Source organism: the organism of the source record quoted next, unplaced genomic scaffold (genome assembly GCF_019419815.1).
Source record: "Pyrus x bretschneideri cultivar Hongxiangsu unplaced genomic scaffold, Pyrus_bretschneideri_v1 Contig23, whole genome shotgun sequence".
NCBI classification, from domain to species: Eukaryota; Viridiplantae; Streptophyta; class Magnoliopsida; order Rosales; family Rosaceae; genus Pyrus; species Pyrus x bretschneideri.
In genome coordinates, this window is record NW_025999535.1 from 1,235,734 (window position 1) to 1,258,058 (window position 22,325).

Genomic DNA, 22,325 nt, shown 5'->3' on the forward strand with positions numbered 1-22,325 from the left:
TCGGGTTAGTCTTTGAACAATGAGTAGGTAAGGGAAAGAGTGGTCTATTTTCCAATTGAATAGATATTTATGAAAGAAAAGAGAGAACGACAATGCATATTCTAGTACTCATAAGCAATAATTAGGGAATTTTCCGACAACCTACACTAAAAGTAGGATTGCCAAGGAAAACAATAAGCAACAATTATCTTTGTTAACAAAGAAAAAGGAAAATTTGGATACCTTTTCTCTAAGTTCCATAAATCTGGAAAAGAATGCAAGTGCATATGTCTGAAGGATCACATGGCAACAGAAAAGAATTATTGAAAACATAAGAAGATTCATGAGATAGATTGATGCATGACAACATCATAAATACAGATTTAGGAAAACAATTGTCAGAGTTGGAAAATCCTTTCTTTTGGAAAATCCTTTCATATTATATTGCCAATATAATATGAAGTTTGCATTGGCATTTCATTATTTTTATTACAGTAAATAATTTGATTACAACAATGATTTGTCATGCTATCTGAATCATTGATTGGGAGCCTGAGAAAGAGCTCGAGAAATCTATGGAAGCAAAAATGGAAGCTTGCCTTTCCATCTTTCCTCCCTACTATAATGAGCAACACGTGTATCGGAGGAAGAAAATTCAACCAAAAGGCACATCGATGATAGACGCGTGGCCAACAAAGAAAGAAGCGGAAGCCAAAAGAAAGATCGAGAAAAAAGAACAAAACCAGGGGGTTACACGATCAGCTTCTAGAATCAGACCTACGCGTGGATATGAGGGATAAACACGTAATTTCAGTGTGCAACAAAGAAAGAAAGCTAGAAACTGAGGGGCAGATCCGCCATTTCATTGTTGATGAACAATGCCCTCTCTCACATGATGAACAGTGTTTTTTTGCTGGCTTTTAGTATATGTATAATGTGTCGCACTTCAGTATTAGACCAATGTACAGGAGAAATGTGGAGTCTGCAGAATATGATCAAGTCTCCAAGAAATGGATTGTGAAGGCAAAAAATGTTGGTGGCTCCGACGAAATAGAGAAGTATTTTGGAGGGTTTTTGGTGGTGGCTACCGGGGAAACAACTGACCCGTATATTCCGCAGATTGAAGGTTTAAGTAGTTTTAATGTTAATGTTCTTCACTCAACAAAATATAAATCTGGGAAGGAGTTTGAAAATAAGAATGTTTTGTTGTTGAGGCTGGGAATTCTGGCATGGAGATTTCACTAGACTTGGCAAACCATGGTGCCAAAACTTCAATCATCGTTCGAAGCCCGGTAATCAACCACATCACCTAGCTTCAATTTTAACTTAATTTATTTCATGTTTTCTATCGAGGCAGAGGCAATACTTTAAACTACTCTAGTGTACAAGAATATGGCACATGTTGACTGCCTTGACTAATTAACCTAATGCACATCTGCTTAATTTGTCTAAATGCAGGTCCATTTTCTCTCAAGGGGGATGATGCACTTCTTGGTTTTGTTGAAATATTTTCCATTTAGCATGGCTGTTTCCTTGCTGGTTCTACTTAACAAGCTGATCTACGGAAACCTATCTAGCTATGGGATAGAGATCTTAAATTTCAGGTAGACGGGTCATAGGCCCACTCAATAACACCGATATTGTCCCCACTTCACCACCTGCTCAATTCGTCAGGCGTGGGGTTTTAATACAAAAGACCTCGGTTTTAGTTAGAGTGGGGTAATTCTATTTAAAAGGCTTGTTCTCAAGTTCTGTGGCCGATGTGGGACAGAGGAATTCTAACACTCCCCCGCATGTGAGACCCTATTTTATGGGTCGCACGTGGAGTTCCACACATCGACAACCACGTGGTTGCCAAGCCGGGGCTCACCCGTTCACTCTGGGCCAATACACATGGCATCTTTTGGCCTACGTGGAGCCATGTCAGGGCTCACCCGTTTGCGCGGGGCCAAAGGGGACCCACCCGTTCACGTAGATGTACAGGCCCGTCCCCTGGTTCTGATACGATCTTATATTTCAGGTAAACGGGCCATGGCCCCACTCCAACAACACCGATACTATCCCCACTTGGCCACCTGCTCAATCCGTCAAGTGTGGGGTTTTAATACAAAAGGTCTCGGTGTTAATTAGAGTGGGGTAATTCTATTTAAAAGGCCTGTTCTCAAGCTCTATGGCCGATGTGGGACAAAGGAATTCTAACAAGAGAGGCCACAAGAGAGTCCTCTTTCTATGAAGGTGAAGTACAGCAAGTATCCGGTAATTGACATTGGTACTTGTCGAAAGATCAAATCCGGCAAGATTCAAGTTTTGCCTGCCGAAATAGGCAACATAAGAGGCGGTCAAGTGGAACTGAAAAATGGAAAGTCATACCAATTTGACGCAATCATTTTCTGTACTGGATTTAAGAGTTCGACTAATTTGTGGCTTTAGGTAACTACTCAAACACTGTATGGTAACCATTTTGTTTTTAACTTTTAATTTTTATTGCCTAAGGTGATTATAAAATTTGTTACGATTATTTCAGGGGGATGATTATCTTTTAAAAGACGATGGGATTCCAAAACCAAGTTTCCCTAATCATTAGAATTGGAAGGGGAAGAATGGATTATATTGTGTGGGACTATTGGGAAGAGGATTTTATGGATCGAAGGTGTATGCTCAAAACTTATCCAACGATATCAAGTCATTTCTTATAACGTCCCAAAAGAAGAAATCAAGGGCCAAATGCACGAGAAGTTACCTACACTTCTGGTACACCACCTAACATTCTGAGTCAAATGCACGAGAAGTTACCTACACTTTTGGTACACCACTTAACATTCTGCTAACATTCTGAACAGTTAGCTACACTTTTGGTACACCACCTAACATCTGATACACCACCTAACATTCTGAGTCAAATGCACGAGAAGTTAGCTACACTTTTGGTACACCACCTAACATCTGATACACCACCTAACATTCTGAGTCAAATGCACGAGAAGTTAGCTACACTTTTGGTATACCACCCAACAGTCTGAGTCAATGAGGCGATGTCATGTTGGAAAGGTGCGTAGGTCTGACATGAGACATTGGTGCAAGTTGGGTGTAGGTCTCCAAGTCCCACTTTTATATTTTTCCTCTTTGTGTTTAGTTGTGAGTAGTATTTAAAATATGTATATAAATATCAATATGTAAATTTATAGAAATATCAATGAAATTATAAAAATTTGCAAATGAGGTGAGTATATATAGATCCAGTCGAAATTAGAGAAAAAAAAAAAGTTCAGAAAAAAAATTCAAAAGTTCAAAATTTGCAATGAGTTCCAACAAATTTTCTATAGTGAATCAATAAATATCATCAATATTTATTGATTTCCCTATATATTGCCGATATAATATGAAGTTTGCATTGGCATTTCATTATTTTTGTTACAGTAAATAATTCAATTACAACAATGATTTGTCATGCTATCCGAAGCATCTTATGGATACAAATTATCAAAATTGTCACACTAGCTAAGAAACTACAAAATCGAACACCTTGCAACGGCGGCGCTGCGGCGACAGGAGCCAATCGATAAATAACTGTTGGCCGGCGAATCACAACCATATCATGGCTTGTGCCTCTCCAAGATGTAAAGAATGATTATTTATGCCCAAATAATTCCATCGAAGCCGATTTCCAAATTTGAAACTGGACTGTCACCGATATCCTGATCAACTGCTTGGTTGTCCCCAAGCGAATCCGCGTAGGGCTCCAACAGATCGGAAGATCTTTCGGATGGAATGCCATAGTCTTTGAGAATGCAGGACGAAGCAGCGGTAGCTGCTTCCCTTTCCAACACGGTTATGTAGTTGTCTTGGAATTCAAAGACTACGTACTTGTCCTTGCATGCTGGTTAATTAAGAGCACAGAATAACCGTGAGCATCGGAGTGGGGAGATAGAGTGAAGAGGAAGTATTTAGAGGGACATTACGACTTACAGTCTACAAGGTAGGCTAAATGATGAATGTTCCTTATTTGGATTCCGTTTAACTTCAAAACCTGAGATCATTTTCTTCTGTTAGTGTGAGCATCGTTGGCGGAGAGATGTAAAAGTTGTTAGAACTGAAAACAAGCAACTTGCCTGCTGATTGCTCATGTCTTCATACCCAATGTTTACTTCATTTGCTAAGACCTATCGACACGAAATACATGAGAACAGAAATTCCCATCATACATAGAGAAATGACACCTTTTTAAACATTTTAAGCAACAAAGAGAGACGAAATGATGATTACGAGGAGGGCATGAGAGAAGTTTACAACAAATATTGACATAACCACAACACAATCTCAACATATGCCGCACATTGATTAATGATAATCGAGGCTGCTAACCTGTGATAGGATTACTATCTGCTCCCCTTTGAATCTAGCCAAAGAGTAGCGCGCCTTCGCCAAGAGTTTAAGCTGACCAGAAAAGAAACGAAAAACTAATCAATTTTCAAACCAAAAGCGTGCATTGCGGTCAGCAAACGAAAAGGAAATAGCTAAACATGAATTTTGTGCTTAAGTGCGTGTCGCAACTTTACCCCTATAGAGTCATCACACTCCTCTCTGCAGAAGAACATAATCAATGGTTAGTCTGTAATAAGCACAAAAGATTTTTATTAGTAAAACAACGTATTCGACATGTTCCTGAGTGCCAGAGCAAGCATGACTTACTCTATCAGCGGTTCTGAGAGTGGGGTAAACACCAAACCAGCAATTATTAGGTAAGAAGGCTGACCTCCATCGATATGAAAGGGAACCTTATCAGAACACAAAGAGCTCAAAGTAATCAGAATCAAGATATTCAGATAAATTATGGGAACATAACTTTACAGCATTTCCAAAAGCACCAAATTTCTGTTGACTTACCAAATGCACTCGTGGGTGCAAAACTGCCTTAACTTTATGTAGTCTCCAGCTCTAATAATACCAATATCTGCAACATCGCCTGCAAATCTGTACAGGACGATTGTTAACCACATGTGAACAAATTAGAACATGTATTTAAGGGGTTTAAATGTGGAATCAGCTTTCAGTAGTAACTTTCATGTACTCTCATTTCTCCAAGAGTGCTTACACTTTTAAACTCTAGAGTCTGTATAAGTTTCATAGTCAGGTGCGCCTTTAGGCATTTTTAGTATAACCTTTCTATTTATCCACAAATACAAGTAGAGCCCAAGCGCAGTAAAGGTATTAAAATGCAAAAGGATAATTGCAGGGGTTAACCAACAAATCAAGTATTATCACCAAAACAAACGGAAAGCGTAGAAGAACAAAATGCAGCTTTTCAACATAATTTCTTGTAATAGAACCAGGGTTTTACTTTTGACTAATGAGGTAGCGGAATGCGATGCGCTCATTTGATCGAAAGGGTACTGTTCCTTCACACCCTACATGAACATCATCAAAGCTTACAATGACGTCCCCCTGGAAAAGCACAGGAACCGTCAAAGTTTGTAAAAGATTCAAAATTGTTCAATGTGCTTTGAATTCCAATAAATTTATAGTGAAACAACTGACACTAGTAACAAGTATGGCTACTTTAACTATAAATGCCCGTTCATCATTAGCTTTCAACTCTTCAAAACTAGCTTAAGAACTTTTCCCATCCAACGCATGCTATTATTGTTACTTTATTTCTGGTTATAATAGTTTCTCGCATCATATTTACGCTTCTGTTACATCATATATCTTGAAGATATGTGAAAATATGATATTGATAACATAAGCTGATAGCTTGAGAAGCACCAAAAAGTTGCTTAACCATTCCATTGTTGACTGTATAATAAGTAGAGATACAAATAACAGCGAACACTCAAGATTCAAATAGCCAGCATACCTCCTTTAACACATTATGTGCATCAGAAGTGGGTTCAACTCTTCGCACCAGTACACCCTGCACAAGCCAGATGTGATGAGACCCTAAGAAAAATTAACAGTTACTAAGCTATTGTTTTAAAAACGTATAAACGTGGCCTGATACTATATTGTAGTTTCTACACTAGTAAATTTCTGCATGCTTTACATGGTCCTCATGTGCCCTTGAACGAAAGCCTTTCCTATTTCCTTGTTCACAAGATTATTTGAAAACATTGTCACTGCACTCCATCTCTGCTTCTTATTGCAAGAAACAAATTTAGTTGATGAAGGCTTTGCAAAGATTGTAAAAGACAAGGGACTCACCTCAATAGACTCTACTTTCAGGCACGCCTTTAATGCTGGATTCTCCAACTTTTGTAACAATACACCAAGGCAAGGGAAACCTGAAAGTCAAAGTGTGACAAAATATTGGGATAAGTCCACATAAGTTGGCAGGGTCATGTTTTAGGTTTAAATAATAATAAGAACGTTCAGGTGCAATTGATTGAAAATATAGCAGTAATACTAATACGCCACCAAAGAAAGCAGCAGGTATTAGACAGACAAGTTCAACAGGTGTTCAAAGCAATCGCTTTAATTACGTAAAACTTGCCACCTAGTCCTAGTGCAAGAAAAATACACAAGATGTGAGTATAAGTTATAACATATATTCATATATGAATAGAGGCATGTGTGCACACATAAGTAGATAATGTTCACAGAACACAAGATATTTATGAGAAGACAGGAAAGAAAAATGGAAGCATGACCTAATCCTTTTGTAAAGAGCCCAATTAGAGAGTAGCCATAACAAGTTACTAAAACCATGGTTCAAGGATGAAGGGACACTCTGAAAGTTGGGAAAGAGTTGCTGTTACAGATATACATGAGTCTAAATTTCCAATATACATTAGAAGCACGACCTATATACTTTCTTGATACTTTGAACGAGCATTGTGAGCAGTGTGTACTAAAATTCAACACAAGACAAAGTCCATATACCACATGCATCAACTGATTTCCCTTCACACAGATGAAAGCTGGTAAGACTTCCTTACCTGTGTACTTCCCGTTCCTCTCATAGTCATCCAAAAAATGAGACACAACTGTAGTAGGAATGACATATCCAATATTCTCAGCCTCTTCAGATCTGTAGACCTAAAGGAAGTGTTTCTTAAAATCATAAAATAAAAGTTTATATGTCACAAATATTGCTTATGCTGCTAAGAAATCTAAGACCGAGTACGCAGGGATAAACAAACGTGGACAGCATGCCAACAAATTTACCTGAAATGCCACACCAATGCACTCCCCTTGATCATTGAATGCAGGGCCACCACTATTACCTGCAATCTAGCAAAGTCTAAGCAAAGGCTATGACAAAAATAGGAACAATGCCATATAAAGAAGGATGGTAATCTTGTGGCACCTAAATGACTTTCCGAAGAACAGACTGTTATAATTGTAAATTTGAGTTACAGACTGACCAGGGTTTATTGCTGCATCAATCTGAATGCCCAGCAGATCAGATGACCCATGAGCATATGATGTAACCTGAGGATATAATTATTAAATAGTAAGAACTCGAGCCTGTATATTGTGTAACACAGCTTAGATAGGATGGAATATATCATTTTTAAGGATATCCTACAAGTAACAAATCATACAAGTACACTCAAGTAGGGAAAACCAAACCTCTATACGTGATACAACCCCCTTAGTTACTGAAATGGTATCTCCTCCAAGGGGATATCCTACAACAGTCACTGCTTCCTGTCCATTATAAAAACCACAGATAGAACATTTTAAAGGGATGAACCAAATTGATGTTATAGCAGAACTGTAGAAAATTCCCAAATGTAGAAATATATGTATAACAACCTCAACTTCTGTAGTTTCAGAAATAAAAAAGCTAAGCATTATTTTGAGGGTGTACTATAAGGGGTGATTCTGTTATGTAATACTGAAAAGCTAAATCTCAGATTTCGATCATGTGGGTGGTCAGTTTAACTCGTCATATTAATATTTTAGGTAAATCATTTGAACAGAGGAGATGACACGTGCCTTCTGAAATCCCGAAATTATGTGACAATTTAATTACTGTTCACACAATGTTTGCACTTGCAGTCACATCCTCTATGCTCCATAATTAATATTCTAAATGAAACTATCTCAACTAGCACATCTAAACTAACCCAAGTCTCAGAAAGGTTTTCTGTTTGCGTTAGTTTCTAAACTAACCAGATATGATATCTGTGAAGATAATTTACCTTCAAGAAGATGCAAGGGCTACTGCAAGTGCATATAACCAAATTGTAGATAGCATTGAGTAATACAAAATAAAACTATCTCCAAGAGACAGGAGATAACCTGAAGATGTGGCAAGCTTCCCAATTGGAGTGGTTCTGCTCCTTTCCAGAATTCCCCACTTTCTACCGAAAGTAAAGCTATATCACAATCAACACCTCTGGCCAAAACCTGCAAATTAAGTCACTAATAGTAAAGCTAAATCATAATCCCCACTACCAATAAGCTGTAACATGATACCTATCTCCAAGGTGTTATTAATTTTCTTGAGGGTGAATACCTTAGCCACGTATTTGGTATCGTCCCCTCTTCTCTTCACTTTGACCTGCATTTGTAACCAAAATAAAAACTTGATGATGGTGACAATAGCAATAATAAATCAGTTGGCATCTTTCCTAAAACATCTTTGCTATGACTGGGCCAATGACACACTAAACCTTAATGAAAACACATAAAATGCAACAAGGTTAACATAACTGACCAGATAAATTTTTAAACATTTTGCATCTCTATGTGCCAAGTAAATGACACATATGTACCCTTTTTTTCACTAACTTTTCACTATTAAGGACGAAGAGTACCTGAGTATAATGCTCAACACAGTGGGCATTTGTCAAGAGTTTCCCGTCACCAATCATAAAAGCACTGCATAGAAAGGTTCAGATTATAAGTTCTTTAGAACACACACAGGCTAGTGAAAAGGGTGATAGGATAAAAGTTCAAAACTTGCCTGCCTGTACTTGTATATTGTCTTTGTTTTTGCCATGGAAGGGAGTAGTCAGGCGCGGTATGGGTGCAGTAAACCTAAATAAATAATTGTTAGCAACCAACCGAATCTGTAGATTTTGGTATTAAAGTGATAAAATTGATAAACACCAAACTCCCATGGATCAACGCTATAACAATGGCGAGCAAATAGTTTGTTTGACAAAAACAAGGACAATTCATTCCGGAGCTTCTATTAGAACCGACATCCCAAACAAACGCAAAGTTGTAGAATAGCTCAAAAACACTGAAGAGAGGATAGTAACAATACCTGGAAAAGCTCAGCACCTAGGTGACATAACATGCACCACGAAGCTCGGTACATGGATATAAACTACTCCAAACATAAACTTATGAAGAACATAGACGCCGTGAACTTTCTCAAAGACACAATGCATTATAAATTCAATAACCAAATCTGGAAGAAGGGTAAACAACATTTACCTTGACAACGGCATTGAGAAAATCAGCATCCTGGAGACTTTTCGGTTCAACCTGAATCGAAAAATCAACACAGTTTCAAATCCAATCAGTGAGCATTTTTCCAAACCCGAAACTGAATCATCGCAAAACGAATTCAGTGCAACAATTATCAAACCTGCTGCTCTTTCTGATCAACTACAGACTCCTTCCTCTCTATTCGTTGCGTTCCGAACGCTCTGTACGCCACCGATTGGGACTTCCCCTTCTTCCCTCTCTCATTTCCGCTAAACTTATTGGGAACGCCTTCTCTCTGCATTTCCCAAACCAAACACAATCACAAACTACTTAATTACCAAAACAAAACGCACAAAGGACGCCGTATAGAGTTAGGATTTAACCTCCGGTTGGTATTTATCAGCGGACGGCGGCGACGACAAGCCTTTTCTCGAACTGGAAGCTCTTTCTCTATTGCTTCGGCTGACGGGCTTAAGAGCGTGGTACTGGTAGCTGCCGGAACAGAGCCACGTGGCGAAGAAAGGTTGGTCGGAGACGGAGGAGCGGAGTTTAACGGTGGAGGTGGCCGCAGAGAAGCAGCAGTTGCCTACCGCAACGGCCATTTGAAAAATGGAAGCTCAGAGCTCGCTGCTGAAAGAAGGTGGTTTTTGGAAGACGAAGTTACCGTTTCTTAGGACCACGGTGCATTTCCTTATCCGTAAATAGTTGGACTTTTTTCGGGCGTGGATAATTTTGGCAGAAACTAACGAGAGAATGGTTCGAAAATTTTGAGATTTAACGAAAAGGGTAAAAATGTGTTGTAAGTGAATAGTATAGTGTTTAAGAGTGACTTTTTAAAATAAAAATACTCTCAACATTAAAAATGAAGAGTATCAGGAGTATTTGGTTAAAACTCTCAATTTTGGAGCCTACAGATTTGAATAGGGAGATTTCCGGCCCATTTATCTTTAGGCCCACGAATTTGGGTTGGTTTAGATACAAATGGGCTTTGAGCTTGTGGTTATCTTGGTTTTCAAATTAGATCCGAAAATATTATGTCACAACATTCTCTCTTGGGGTTGGCATGGTTAGATTTAGATTAGTTGCACACACAAATTATGGTCAAATTATGCCATGTACGAATTTGATCGGGTTTTAACTCACACTATGAGTAAACACCAAGCCAAACTGAACTATTGTTATTCAGTTTGATTCCGCCAGCTTTATGGTGTTCGATGCACAAGACTTGGCATCTAAGCCATCCGTGAGGCAAAGTGCGCATAAGGCTATCATTTTCCCTCAAATTCCCAAAGGAGTTAGGGAGGGCAAGTGTAAGGATGTGTAATGCCCGGGCAAACATGCCCTCAGCCTAATAGCTTCGGACAAACTTGCATTCATAGAATCGATCTAGAGCTGGTAAACGGATCGTGTTTGTGTCGTTTTTATGTCATTCTTATTATTTTTACGGATCGTGTCATGCCAAACTCATTATCTTAATGAATTTTTAATAGGTGAACCGATAGGGACCCGATTCATTGTTAGTTGTGTCGTTTCATGTTAGGTTAACTAGTCATACAAGAAATTGAAACGCCTAATGTCTAGACCTGACAAATAGGTCGTATTTGTGTCATTCTCATGTTATACCCACTATTTTATGATAGGGGCAAAGCCACATGGGTTCCAGGTGAGGCCTAGACCTATCTTGAAATTTTACTAATACATATTTAGGAGTGTGATATCCACACACCTCATTTTACTTCTTAAACACCTTTTTAATTTTCGACCGTCAAATCGGATGAATTGAAAAAGATCAACGGACATAAATTATCAAGGGTGTGTGAGAAGTAAAATGAGGTGTGTGGATAGCACATCCCTATATTTATTGTCTGCTAAGTTTGGCGATAAAGAGCTTGTGGTGCATTGGGTAGCGCAATTTGACAATTCCACCAGGGTTTGAAAGTCGTTGTCAATAGCTTTTTGTTTCACCATATAAAAGCTAATTCCTTTTTCCGTCTCTTCATATAAGACAGTTATATACAAGTTAAAGTTCAATTAATTATGTTGAAATTAATATCTCATAGTAATAGTTTTAAGTTACGATCTTATATTTTTGTTCGAATCTTGGTTTTTTATTAAAGCTTGTAAAAAGTTTTATCATCAATACCCTTTGTAAAAATTTTGAAGCCTTATCACTCTTGTTTCATAAATTTTTCATGCAATAAAACATAATAAAAACCTTAAAATTAATTATTTGCTATGTTTTGATGTAAATTCTTTTATATATCTTAAAGGCCTCTTCTGAGACGAACTTCTAGCTCCGCCACTAATTTTATTAGATTCTCAACGGATTATCCAATAATAACTCGATTCGTCACACAATTATTACTGAGTAACTCAACAATGACTTGAATAGTTAATAAATTAGCTCAAAACTTATTATTTTTATATCGCTTTATATCAAATTAACTAGACATGCAATAAATTTCAAGCATATTAACATTGGTAATGGTTATTTTAGGGTTGCGTCTCACAAGCCCAACTGATATGTATATGGACATTACACATGTGTCTACTACTGAACTGCATGGTGTTGTCGTCGGGTCTGGTTCATCTGCAGGTGGTCGGTGGGGCCATCAGCTGGTAATTTCAAATATGACACGACACAGACGTTGACGGTTAACGGAGTAATGGAGACGACATTTCCATTAATGCCCCGCATGCTTAGAGGACATGTTCTTATCACCGATTCATCATGTTAATTTCTCCCGTCTCTTCCCGTCATTTTCCATGGGAGTATTTTTGCTCACTATTATTTAATATAGTGTATGTTTACCATCTTATTTATCATCATTAAATGAGTTTGAATTTTGAGATTCGTGTAGTAGATATGCACAAATCTCAAAATTCAAACTCATCTAATGATGATAAATAAGGTGGTAAGTATACACCATACTAAATGGTGGTAAGCAAAAATGCACTCATTTTCCACAGGCCTCAAATATTTCTCATCTGCTTCGGTAACCTCCCATTGCCCTGATTAGTAAGTTGCTTAATGCTTCTGCTTTTCCAAAAAATCAGTTGAAATCCAACAAAAAAGAAGGAAAAAAAAAATCATTTGGGAAAAAGTTTCAATAAGAAAATAGCATCAGGCTAATAAGAAATAACAAACACAAGTCATTTTTGTTTGTTATACAACTTTATTTACTTAGGATCATTGTTTTTGCTTGATTTATTTAATATAATGGCCGAAAATACAGAAGAATGGGAGAAAATAAAAGAGGTGTGTATAAATCTTCCCGCTTGTCTAATAATAAGTACGCAATCTTGAATATCATGTGTGAGACACCTCAATTAATTTTTCTTAGACATGAGTTAGTAAAGATGTCATCCCATTAAAGTACACTGAATCTATATGCAAACATGTTTGCCACTTTGTTGTTTCAGCCAGCCAGTGATAGGTTATTTACGAGATTAAATCTTCTGCATTCATTTTGTGTGTGATTTTCTATGGTTTATATCATTGATTGACACATGTTAAGTTTGTAACAAAAAAAGTTAAAAAGTTAAGTTTATTAACCTTGTCAACCTGATAGAGTCCATTAAGAGGTCAGGCCACACACAAAATTAGTACAGATAATTTGAACTCGTTAAATACAAGCCAAAAACTAACAAAGGAAACATAAGACTTTTACAAAAAAAATTGCTAAAAAATGAGCTTTTCAATAGATTCTCATGTTTTTAGCATAATATTTTATAATATTAGCACATAAATTGATATTAAACTGTGAAGCGGCAAAAAGTTCACGAAAATTTTAAGAGAATTCCATTAACATTTCTCAAAAATAAAATAAAAAGGAAACATACGACACTTGAAACCAAGCAGCCGGTCTAATTACGCCAAATCCCCATGATTACTGACGCTTAAATCTTCATGCAAAAGAAACACACTATTTAATACTGATTAATCAACTAATTAATCAAGGAAAGGACAAAATAATAAAGTCTAAATATTGATTTGGAGATTGGAGGAATAGGCATAAATCATGGAGTTTTCTTTAAAGGCTGAGTGACAATTCGGAGTTGTCATGGTGTTGCATGGGGGATTTCAATGAGATCTTGTGTGCTGAGGAACATGAAGGAGGTGATATACGAAGTGAACGCCAAATGGAGGGGTTCCAGAATGCACTAACAAGCTACCAGTTACAAGACTTAGGGTATGTTTTAAATAAATTTACTTGGGTCACTACGAGGTGTGGGAGAATCAAAGTAAGATTAGATAGAGTTGTAGCATCGCAAAAGTGGATGGATGTGGTTCCTGGATTTCGAGTTTCTCATTTGAAACCAAATTCGTTTGACTATATACCTATAATGGTTGAATGGATGCCAAAGAACAAAGCTAGATTCAAGAAAACCTTTCGGTATGAGGAAGGGTGGTCGATGGAGGAGGGTTGTGTAGTTGCGGTCCAACAAGGGTGGGCAACGGAGTTTCATGGTTCCCCAATGTTTCGGGTCATGGAGAAAATTAAGGCAACACAATTACAGTTGGCTAATTGGGCAAAAACAATGAAGCGTTCAATTCCGGGGGAGATCTCAGAAACGCAAGATAAGTTGAATGCATTGTTTGGAAGGCCCTTTACTGAAACAACTATAGCACAACGAGATGAATTAAACACTCGGTTACAATCTTTATTGGCATAAGAGGAAGCGTTCTGGAGGTAGAGGTCAAAGGAAAATTGGTTAAAACTTGGGGATCAAAATACAAAAAAATTTCACTAGAAGGCTAATCGAAGACAACGTATGAATGCTTTGTCGAGGTTATATGATGAGGCCGGGGTGTGACATGAAGACAAGAGGGGTATGGAAGCGGTAACTGTCGATTATTTCTCGAAGTTGTTTAACTCTCAGGGTGCAACGGATGCGTCAGAAATTATGCGGGTTGTGACCTCCACAGTCTCAGCAGAGATGAACCATGAGCTTATTTGGCAGGTCTCCAATGATGAAATTAAGGAGGCATTGTTTCAAATACATCCGACTAAAGCTCCAGGACCTGACAGTATATCACTGGGTTTTTATCAGAAGCATTGGGAGACTGTCGGCCAAGATGTGTGTGATGGGGTAAGGCACATTCTTTCATCTGGTCATATGCTTAGGAAAATCAATTATACCCATGTCACCTTGATTCCAAAGAATGTTGATCCCACAGCGACGATTGAGCTTAGGCCGATTAGTCTATGTAATGTGATTTATAAAATTTGCTCTAAGGTTCTTACTAACAGACTGAAGGTCATTCTTCCGAAAATTATTTCTCCTTCACAAAGTGCCTTTATACCAGGAAGGCTAATTTCTAATAATTGTCTAGTGGCCTCGAAGATTGCACATTTTATGCATAGGAAGAATAATGGGTTGAATGGGGTGATGGCGTTGAAGCTAGATTTCAAGAAGGCCTATGATCGTATTGAATGGAGTTTCTTGGAACAAATTATGATAAGGTTGGGTTTTGTGGAGGAATGGACACACTGGATAATGATGTATGTGTCTACAAAATCTTATTCGTTCAAACTGAATGGGGAGCGTATGAGGTTGGTTTATCCCAAACGGAGAATTCATCAAGGCAATCCGTTATCACCGTTCTTATTTGTCTTATGTGCGGACGGCTTATCGACTTTATTTGATTCATGGGAAGCACAATGCCGAATTCAGGGGGTTCAGGTATGTCAGGGGGCTCCAAGTGGAAGGGGATGCTTTGCTGGTGATTTCTGCAATTCAAAATGCAAGTGCAGCGTATAGTGGTCATTATGGACATATGTTCAATGATACAAGGCGGCTCATGCAGGACTTCAAGCAATGGAAAATCACATTTAGGCGAAGAGAGACAAATAAGGTGGCTTATCGCCTTGCGAGGTTTAGTCTAACTGTTGATTACCCAATTTCTTGGTTTGAAGAGTCTCCTGATGTAATTTCTGATTTGTTATTAGAGGATAGTACTAGTACTTAATTTTGGTGCGGAACACTCTTTTTCCTTTCAATCGGATTCAAAGTTCCGACAAAATTTTTATCGAGATTCATTGTAAGCACCCTATCCTCAATTTGTTCGTATTTCAATCTCTTATAAATATTGTAATTATTCTTAAAAATATATATGGTGATTCTCTAGGAAGCAGGGCTTCTTCCTGGTTTTTACGACAAAGGGGGGCCCACGCGTACGAAAATCTGTAACCTCCGCGACGGCCAGGATTGCGACACGCAAGCGGGAAAAGACGACGGAGAGAGAGATGCATGGGAGTCTTGGGAGATGCGAGAGCATGCAAAAAGAAGCGCATCGGACTCATCGGCGCAGATTAGCAAACATCGCCAGCCAGCACAGCACGGACAGAGAACGATTCGTGGTTGTGTGGAGAGAGAGTGAGAGTAAAGAGAAAGCGAGGAGAGAAGGAGAGAGAAGCGGCGTGAAACGACTGGCTGCGTGGTGGTGTGAAGTGTGATATACCAGTGGAGGAAGAGAGAGTGTGATCAGAGGAGGAGGCGGTTAAAGGAAGCAGGACACATTTCGGTGGAGGCGGGCCGCGGTACACCCAATGCTCAACGCCTACGTCCCCTTCCCCTCTAGCTTCTTCTACTAATTTCTCACCATCTTTCCAACTTTCCGCAACTTTTACATTTTTTAGACAGCCGGAGAGAAATATTTTACATGAATAATTAGTATCCGATTAATAGTTACTAATGTTCATTGACTGAAATCTTATTATTTTTCAGATTTTGATCCAAGTTCTTACCATTAATATATTAATGACTTTACATGTCAGTTATATAATTTTTTTAAATAAAAATTAATAATTGATTTAGGATTTTAATACTCCAACCTTTATTAAACTCCCAACTAATTTTTAATCTAAAATAAATAAAAAATTAGAATAAGTTTGTACCCATTAGCTTTTTAAAAAAAAATTTCAAATTTTTTATCTTATATGTACCCATTCATGTAACTTTTTTCAAATTTTTTGTGACAGCCCGTCTCGGAAATTTTAAAAAGGTACGCGTGAAAAGACGATTTTGCCCCTAGCGGGATTGTTTCGTTGTGTGGTTGTTCTTTTTGGTTTGTGTGGCTGGTTTTGCACCACACACTTCCCCACACTCATCCTCACCCTTTTTGCCCTATCCCTGCACCCATCCCGTGCCATTTCCCTTCCCATTTTCATACCCACGTGTACAGGACACACTCCAAAACCACCCAAATCTCCACAGATCGAAGGAACAAAATACATATCTATGCTTGTGAGGCTCGTAGGAGTCCAACCATACCCATTTCAGGTAAGGTTACCTTCGTTTTCACGTCGAACTCATGATGTCAGATTTTTGGTACTGTTCATGCACACGTGATTTCTCACGTTTTAGGGAATTTCAAGCTTGTAGGAAGCTTGGTGAGGTCCCTAAGAGGCTCGGGGTGGTTCGTTTGAAGGTTTTGGACGTCGGGATTGTGAGTTTCGAAGTTGGCCGGAAATGGTGGAGTTTTTCAGGTGAGATTTCGTGGATTTTAGCACTTGAAAGTGGTATGGTTTTGTTCCTCTCGTTGTAAGCTTCATTTTGGTACCAATTTTGTGAAATTTGGGTGAAAAACGAAGAAGATAGGACGTTTTAAAGTTTTTCCCGATTTTCCGGCGCCGGCGACAGCGCCGGAGTCTCGCCGGAGAAGACGACGGAATATTCCGTCAGTTGGAAGGAATATTCCTAACGCCATTGACGGAAACTGTTAAGGAATAACGGAATATTCCTGACGGTGTCAACTGACGGCGTCAGCGTGCCAGGCACGTGCCTACGCGTGCGGCGGTGAAAAATTATTTTAAAACTATGGGGATGTTCCTGAGGTTGAGTAGATCACGTTGGTGTATTCATACACCTCATTTGAGCAATGTATGAGAAGTTATTTCTAAAGGTTGGTTATGTGCTTTAAAATTAACGTTTTTATAGTTGTTTCGCATATAGGTGAGACGTATCCTGAGGACGAGCGTGGTCACTCGAGGCAGGGGGTTACGACCCTTCCACTTATCAGTGAGTGAGCTTTTGGTTTTCCGTATATACCTATATACTTATATTGTTTCCCAGAAATTGATTTTGATTCGTTTATTCGTTATATGCCATGCATTACATTGCCGTTTGTTATGCATTGTTAGTTGCATTTATACATATGTATATTGGTGCTGTGGACACACAGGTAAGTGCCAGGTGAGTTGTGATTCATGTTTACATTCAGTAATGATTTTAGAGACTTAGAGAGCTCGTAACCTGCACCCTCGGTGTCAGTGCTCCCGCCCAGAGTTGGGCACAGTCCTTCACGTGATGTTCACCTCCTGCACCACACGCTCATCTTGGATTCAAGTTAGGTGCACAGTCTTGTCGTACAGACCACTTTAGGTGGTTCCGACTCGTAGGTGACCCGCGATTATTCGCCCAGCCTTCACGTGATCGTAGCACTAGAGCTTACTTATATTACACCCAGGCCTGTCGTACAGACCACTTTAGGTGGTTCCGACTCGTGTGCAGGTATAGCTAGTGAGATGGAGATTCGAGCTCTAGATTCAGCCGTACAGGTCACGTTAGGTGACTCCGGCTGACAGTTACTTGTTATTGAATGATGTTTCCTGAGCATTGGCATATTACTTCGAGGCATATTGCATGGCATGTTTTTCGAGCATGACATACTTATATTTATATACTATTTTCTGGGAAGTATACAGGTTTTACGGCGAGGGGTTAGAACTTGTTTATTGATTTGGTTTTCGAAAAGCTTTGTTTTTGCCCACTCACGCTTTTGTTTTGCGCCGCTCCAGGTTCTAGTTGGCTAGCACGTTTGGTGGATTCCCTGAGGACTTTCCCAGCATATCTGACAGACCACCACCAGTGTAGGACCACCTTCGGGTGTGCTTTTGTTGTCGTCTTTTCCTTTTGGACTGCATTAGGCTTTATGCTCTGAACTTAGGATTTACACTCGTTGCACTTGTTTTATTACTTTGTGTAACGCTAGTTTTTAATTATTCGTACTATTTATATTATTATTTTTTTTAACTTCCGCACTGTGCACATGGTTACGTCACTTCCTCGTGACGGCCAGCATGCCCTGATCTCGATCGGGATGTGTCATTTTTAATCTTAAAATGTACCTATTCTTAAATATACCAATTTGTTATATGTAAAATATACCATTTTTTGCTAGCAAAAAAAATGTATTCATGTTTAAACTTATATGGGTACATTTTTTGCTAGTAAATTTTTTTTCAAACTTGTATGGGTACATTCTTTTTCTATGATTTGAGAATGTATTCATGTCAAGTTTCATTGAAGAAATTTACTAATGTTATTAAGCTTAATATCTATTATTTTTTTTGTGGTTTTGAAGAATGTACCCATGTTTTGGTACAATAATTTTTTTGTTAATTTTGATGAATGTACTCATATTTACACACACACACACACACTGTGACATCCCACATCTCCCAGAGGAGTGATCCTTAAATGTATATTCCCATCCTTACCTAGCACGAGGCCTTTTGGGAACTCACTGGCTTCGGGTTCCATGGGAACTCCGAAGTTAAGCAAGTAGCGCGCGAGAGCAATCCCATGATGGGTGACCCACTGGGAAGTTGCTCGTGAGTTCCCAAAAACAAAACCGTGAGGGAATGGTAAGCCCAAAGCGGACAATATCGTGCTAGGGTGGTGGAGTGGGCCCGGGAAGTGATTCATCCCGGGCTGGGAAGTGATTCACCCTGGGTCGGGATGTGACAATTTGGTATCAGAGCCTAACCCTGGTTGTGTGTGTGTCGACGAGGACGTCGGGCCCTTAACGGGGGTGGATTGTGACATCCCACATCTCCCAGGGGAGTGATCCTTAAATGTATATTCCCATCCTTACCTAGCACGAGGCCTTTTGGGAACTCACTGGCTTCGGGTTCCATGGGAACTCCGAAGTTAAGCGAGTTCCCAAAAACAAAACCGTGAAGGAATGGTAAGCCCAAAGCGGACAATATCGTGCTACGGTGGTGGAACGGGCCCGGGAAGTGGTCCCGCCCGGGCCGGGATGCGACAATTTGGTATCAGAGCCTAACCCTGGTTGTGTGTGTGCCGACGAGGACGTCGGGCCCCTAACGGGGGTGGATTGTGACATCCTACATCTCCTAGGGGAGTGATTCTTAAATGTATATTCCCATCCTTACCTAGCACGAGGCCTTTTGGGAACTCACTGGCTTCGGGTTCCATGGGAACTCCGAAGTTAAGCGAGTAGCGCGCGAGAGCAATCCCATGATGGGTGACCCATTGGGAAGTTGCTCGTGAGTTCCCAAAAACAAAGCCGTGAGGGAATGGTAAGCCCAAAGCGGACAATATCGTGCTACGGTGGTGGAACGGGCCCGGGAAGTGGTCCCGCCCGGGCCGGGATGCGACACACACACACACACAATAGTATAATTCATATTTTAATATTTTTAATCTCACAAATTATGAATTTTTATTTAAAATCTCATTAACATAAATAATTATAAATTTCAATTTTTAATTTAAAAAATATAGTAACATAAATAGAAATAAATTTCAATTTTTTATTATAAATATTAACTTTTTTCGTATTTGTTGTTGTGATTTTTCCGTTGAAGCAGAATGTGATTTGAATTTTTATGTTAGATGAGAAAGATGATTTATGCCATCAGCTTTGATTTCCATGTGCCGGGGCGGATGTTTACATTCCCCGCCCCGGCGAGAAGGTTTTCTGCTTTCTTCAAGGTCACATGGAATGGAACAGATTTTTTTCATCTCCCCGTGACCCTTAATACTTTCTTTTGTGGCGGCTCCATTGTTCATTAACCAGTTTTTACCTAGTCAATGGTGAAAAACTTTCACGTAACCAGGATGTCACTATGCTAGTATATACCGTTATAGTGTTATCTCTAATGTACATAAGCTTCTTTCCCATCGTTATAATTTCATTACGAATTATCAATCCTTTCGATTTTTTGAATGAGGAGGTCCAAAGAGATGACATGTTTGCTTGTTGATCTGGAATAGGTTGAGGCATATGCAAACCAAGACGGTAAATCATTCCAAAGAGATGACATGTTTGCTTGTTTATTGGAAATGCCAAGATACAATTAGCCTTCCAAGATCCTCTGCAATGTTGTAAGTGTTCAGCTAAAGGTAAATCATTTCTCTCTTCATGTGTTTAACAAAATGCGCAATTGAAAATCCAACAGCTCGCGATTGATCTGCATTTGGTTGTTGTTGAACGATAACAAAACGAAGTGTATGCTCGAATTACCTTGCTTCCTGTGACCGAGGTTTGCTAATGAGTGCTCCGATGACTTTATTTAGGGCCTCGTAGGAGATTTACATTATTTATCCGCTTTGGAACTTCTTCCTCTGACGTTTTGAATGTATAACATATGTGTACTGTTCTGGCACCTTGCAGGAAGACCAGCTAAGTGTAGAGGAAGAGAATACTCCACCCTTGCCTCAGCGAACCAGTACACGCTCCTTTAGCAAGACACTCACCCCGTCAGACACAAGCACCCATGGTGGATTCTCTGTTCCAAAACGAGAAGCTGATGAGTGCTATCCACCTCTGGTCGGTATCCTTGTCTTTCCATCTAAGTAACACCCATTTGAAATTATATGATACACATCTGATAAGAAATAAAGTAACCAATTCAATCTTTGCTACCAGTTGATCCACATGTTACAAATGTTTTGCAGGACATGTCTCAGCAACCACCGGTACAAGATCTGGTAGCAAAGGACTTGCAGGGATATGAATGGCACTTTCGCCATGTATATCGAGGTATCTTTACTACTCGTGCATGGTTTTCGCTTAACCTTCTCAACTGGACTCATCATATAAGACTAATCTTAAACTTGTGATGCATGGCCCATAATGTAGGTCAGCCAAAGAGGCACCTGGTTACGTACTAATGGTTGGAGTACGTTAGTGGCTGCAAAAAGACTTGTCGCTGGGGATGCATGTATCTTTGCAAGGTATGCTCTCTCTCTCTCTCTCCCTCAGTTAAAAGGTTAATTAGTCTTCAGTTCCAGTTACGTAATGAATGGATTCTTGCTTCACAGAGGAGAAAATGGAGACCTGCGTGTTGGCGTACGCCGTGCAACCATAACACAAGACACTGCATCAACTTCTCTTATTTCTTACCACAGCATGCAACATGGCATACTTGCCGACGCTTTCCATGCCGTTTCTACTGGCACCGTGTTTACTGTGTACTACCGCCCATGGTAAGCTGTTTGATCCTATGAGCTAATAATTTTTAGCTTGAATGCGTAGAAGTATCATTTGGTATGTACTAGTATACACATTTTCATAGGCTTTAAGTATTAATCTTTTTATGTCTCTGCAGGACGAGTCCTGCTGGATTCATACTTCCTTTTGATCAATACATGGAATCAGCCGAAATTGACTATTCCATTGGAATGAGATTCAAAATGCTTAATGTGTTTTAAAATATTTAATCTGTTGGGATACATGTTTGAGTACCAATGTGATATGAATATATATGTGCTATAGCGATCATGTAATAATGAATGTTTTAATGATTTTGGATTTGTCTAAATTTTTTGCAAGAGATAATCTATAAATGATGTTTTAAAAGATACATGGTCTAGATTGTTAAAATACATTACGAAGTAAGTCTTATAAAAACATGTGTCTAAAGTTGTCTAAAAAAAAAATATTATCACGGATCTGCCTTGTAGGCCATCTCTAGCAAGAGAGCTAAAGGTCTAAAAGCCAAAAAATGGCCTAATTTGTTAAAAAAGTCATTTCTAACCGATGTCTGAGTTATAATTCTATGTAGCCCCCTCTTAGCCCCTTTTTGGGAGCTCAACTCCTCAGTTGCAATAATTGATTCAAATTCAACAGCTAGATTTGAAAACATCAAACGGTAGTTTAATTAAATTAATTTATAAATGTAAAATATAAACTTATAACTAATAAA

At 39.0% G+C, this 22,325-nt stretch overlaps 1 protein-coding gene and 2 pseudogenes across 1 annotated transcript; 2 read left to right on the forward strand and 1 right to left on the reverse strand.

The window, feature by feature from the left end:
• Window positions 1-906: 906 nt before the first annotated feature.
• Window positions 907-3,195, forward strand: LOC125478106 (annotated as a pseudogene).
• Window positions 3,196-3,354: 159 nt separating this feature from the next.
• On the reverse strand, window positions 3,355-10,045 carry LOC125478083 (protease Do-like 2, chloroplastic). The gene is given in 22 exon segments (XM_048585853.1): window positions 3,355-3,856; window positions 3,946-4,006; window positions 4,089-4,139; window positions 4,342-4,413; window positions 4,536-4,560; window positions 4,669-4,754; window positions 4,864-4,901; window positions 4,904-4,950; window positions 5,318-5,421; window positions 5,834-5,890; window positions 6,178-6,257; window positions 6,912-7,011; window positions 7,141-7,199; window positions 7,341-7,407; window positions 7,549-7,626; window positions 8,224-8,331; window positions 8,441-8,485; window positions 8,742-8,805; window positions 8,891-8,964; window positions 9,370-9,420; window positions 9,524-9,658; window positions 9,747-10,045. Coding segments are annotated over 22 exon segments (1,866 nt in total). The 5' UTR covers window positions 9,966-10,045; the 3' UTR covers window positions 3,355-3,611.
• A 10,415-nt stretch (window positions 10,046-20,460) lies between these two features.
• Window positions 20,461-21,831, forward strand: LOC125478107 (annotated as a pseudogene).
• The last annotated feature ends 494 nt before the right edge of the window (window positions 21,832-22,325 follow it).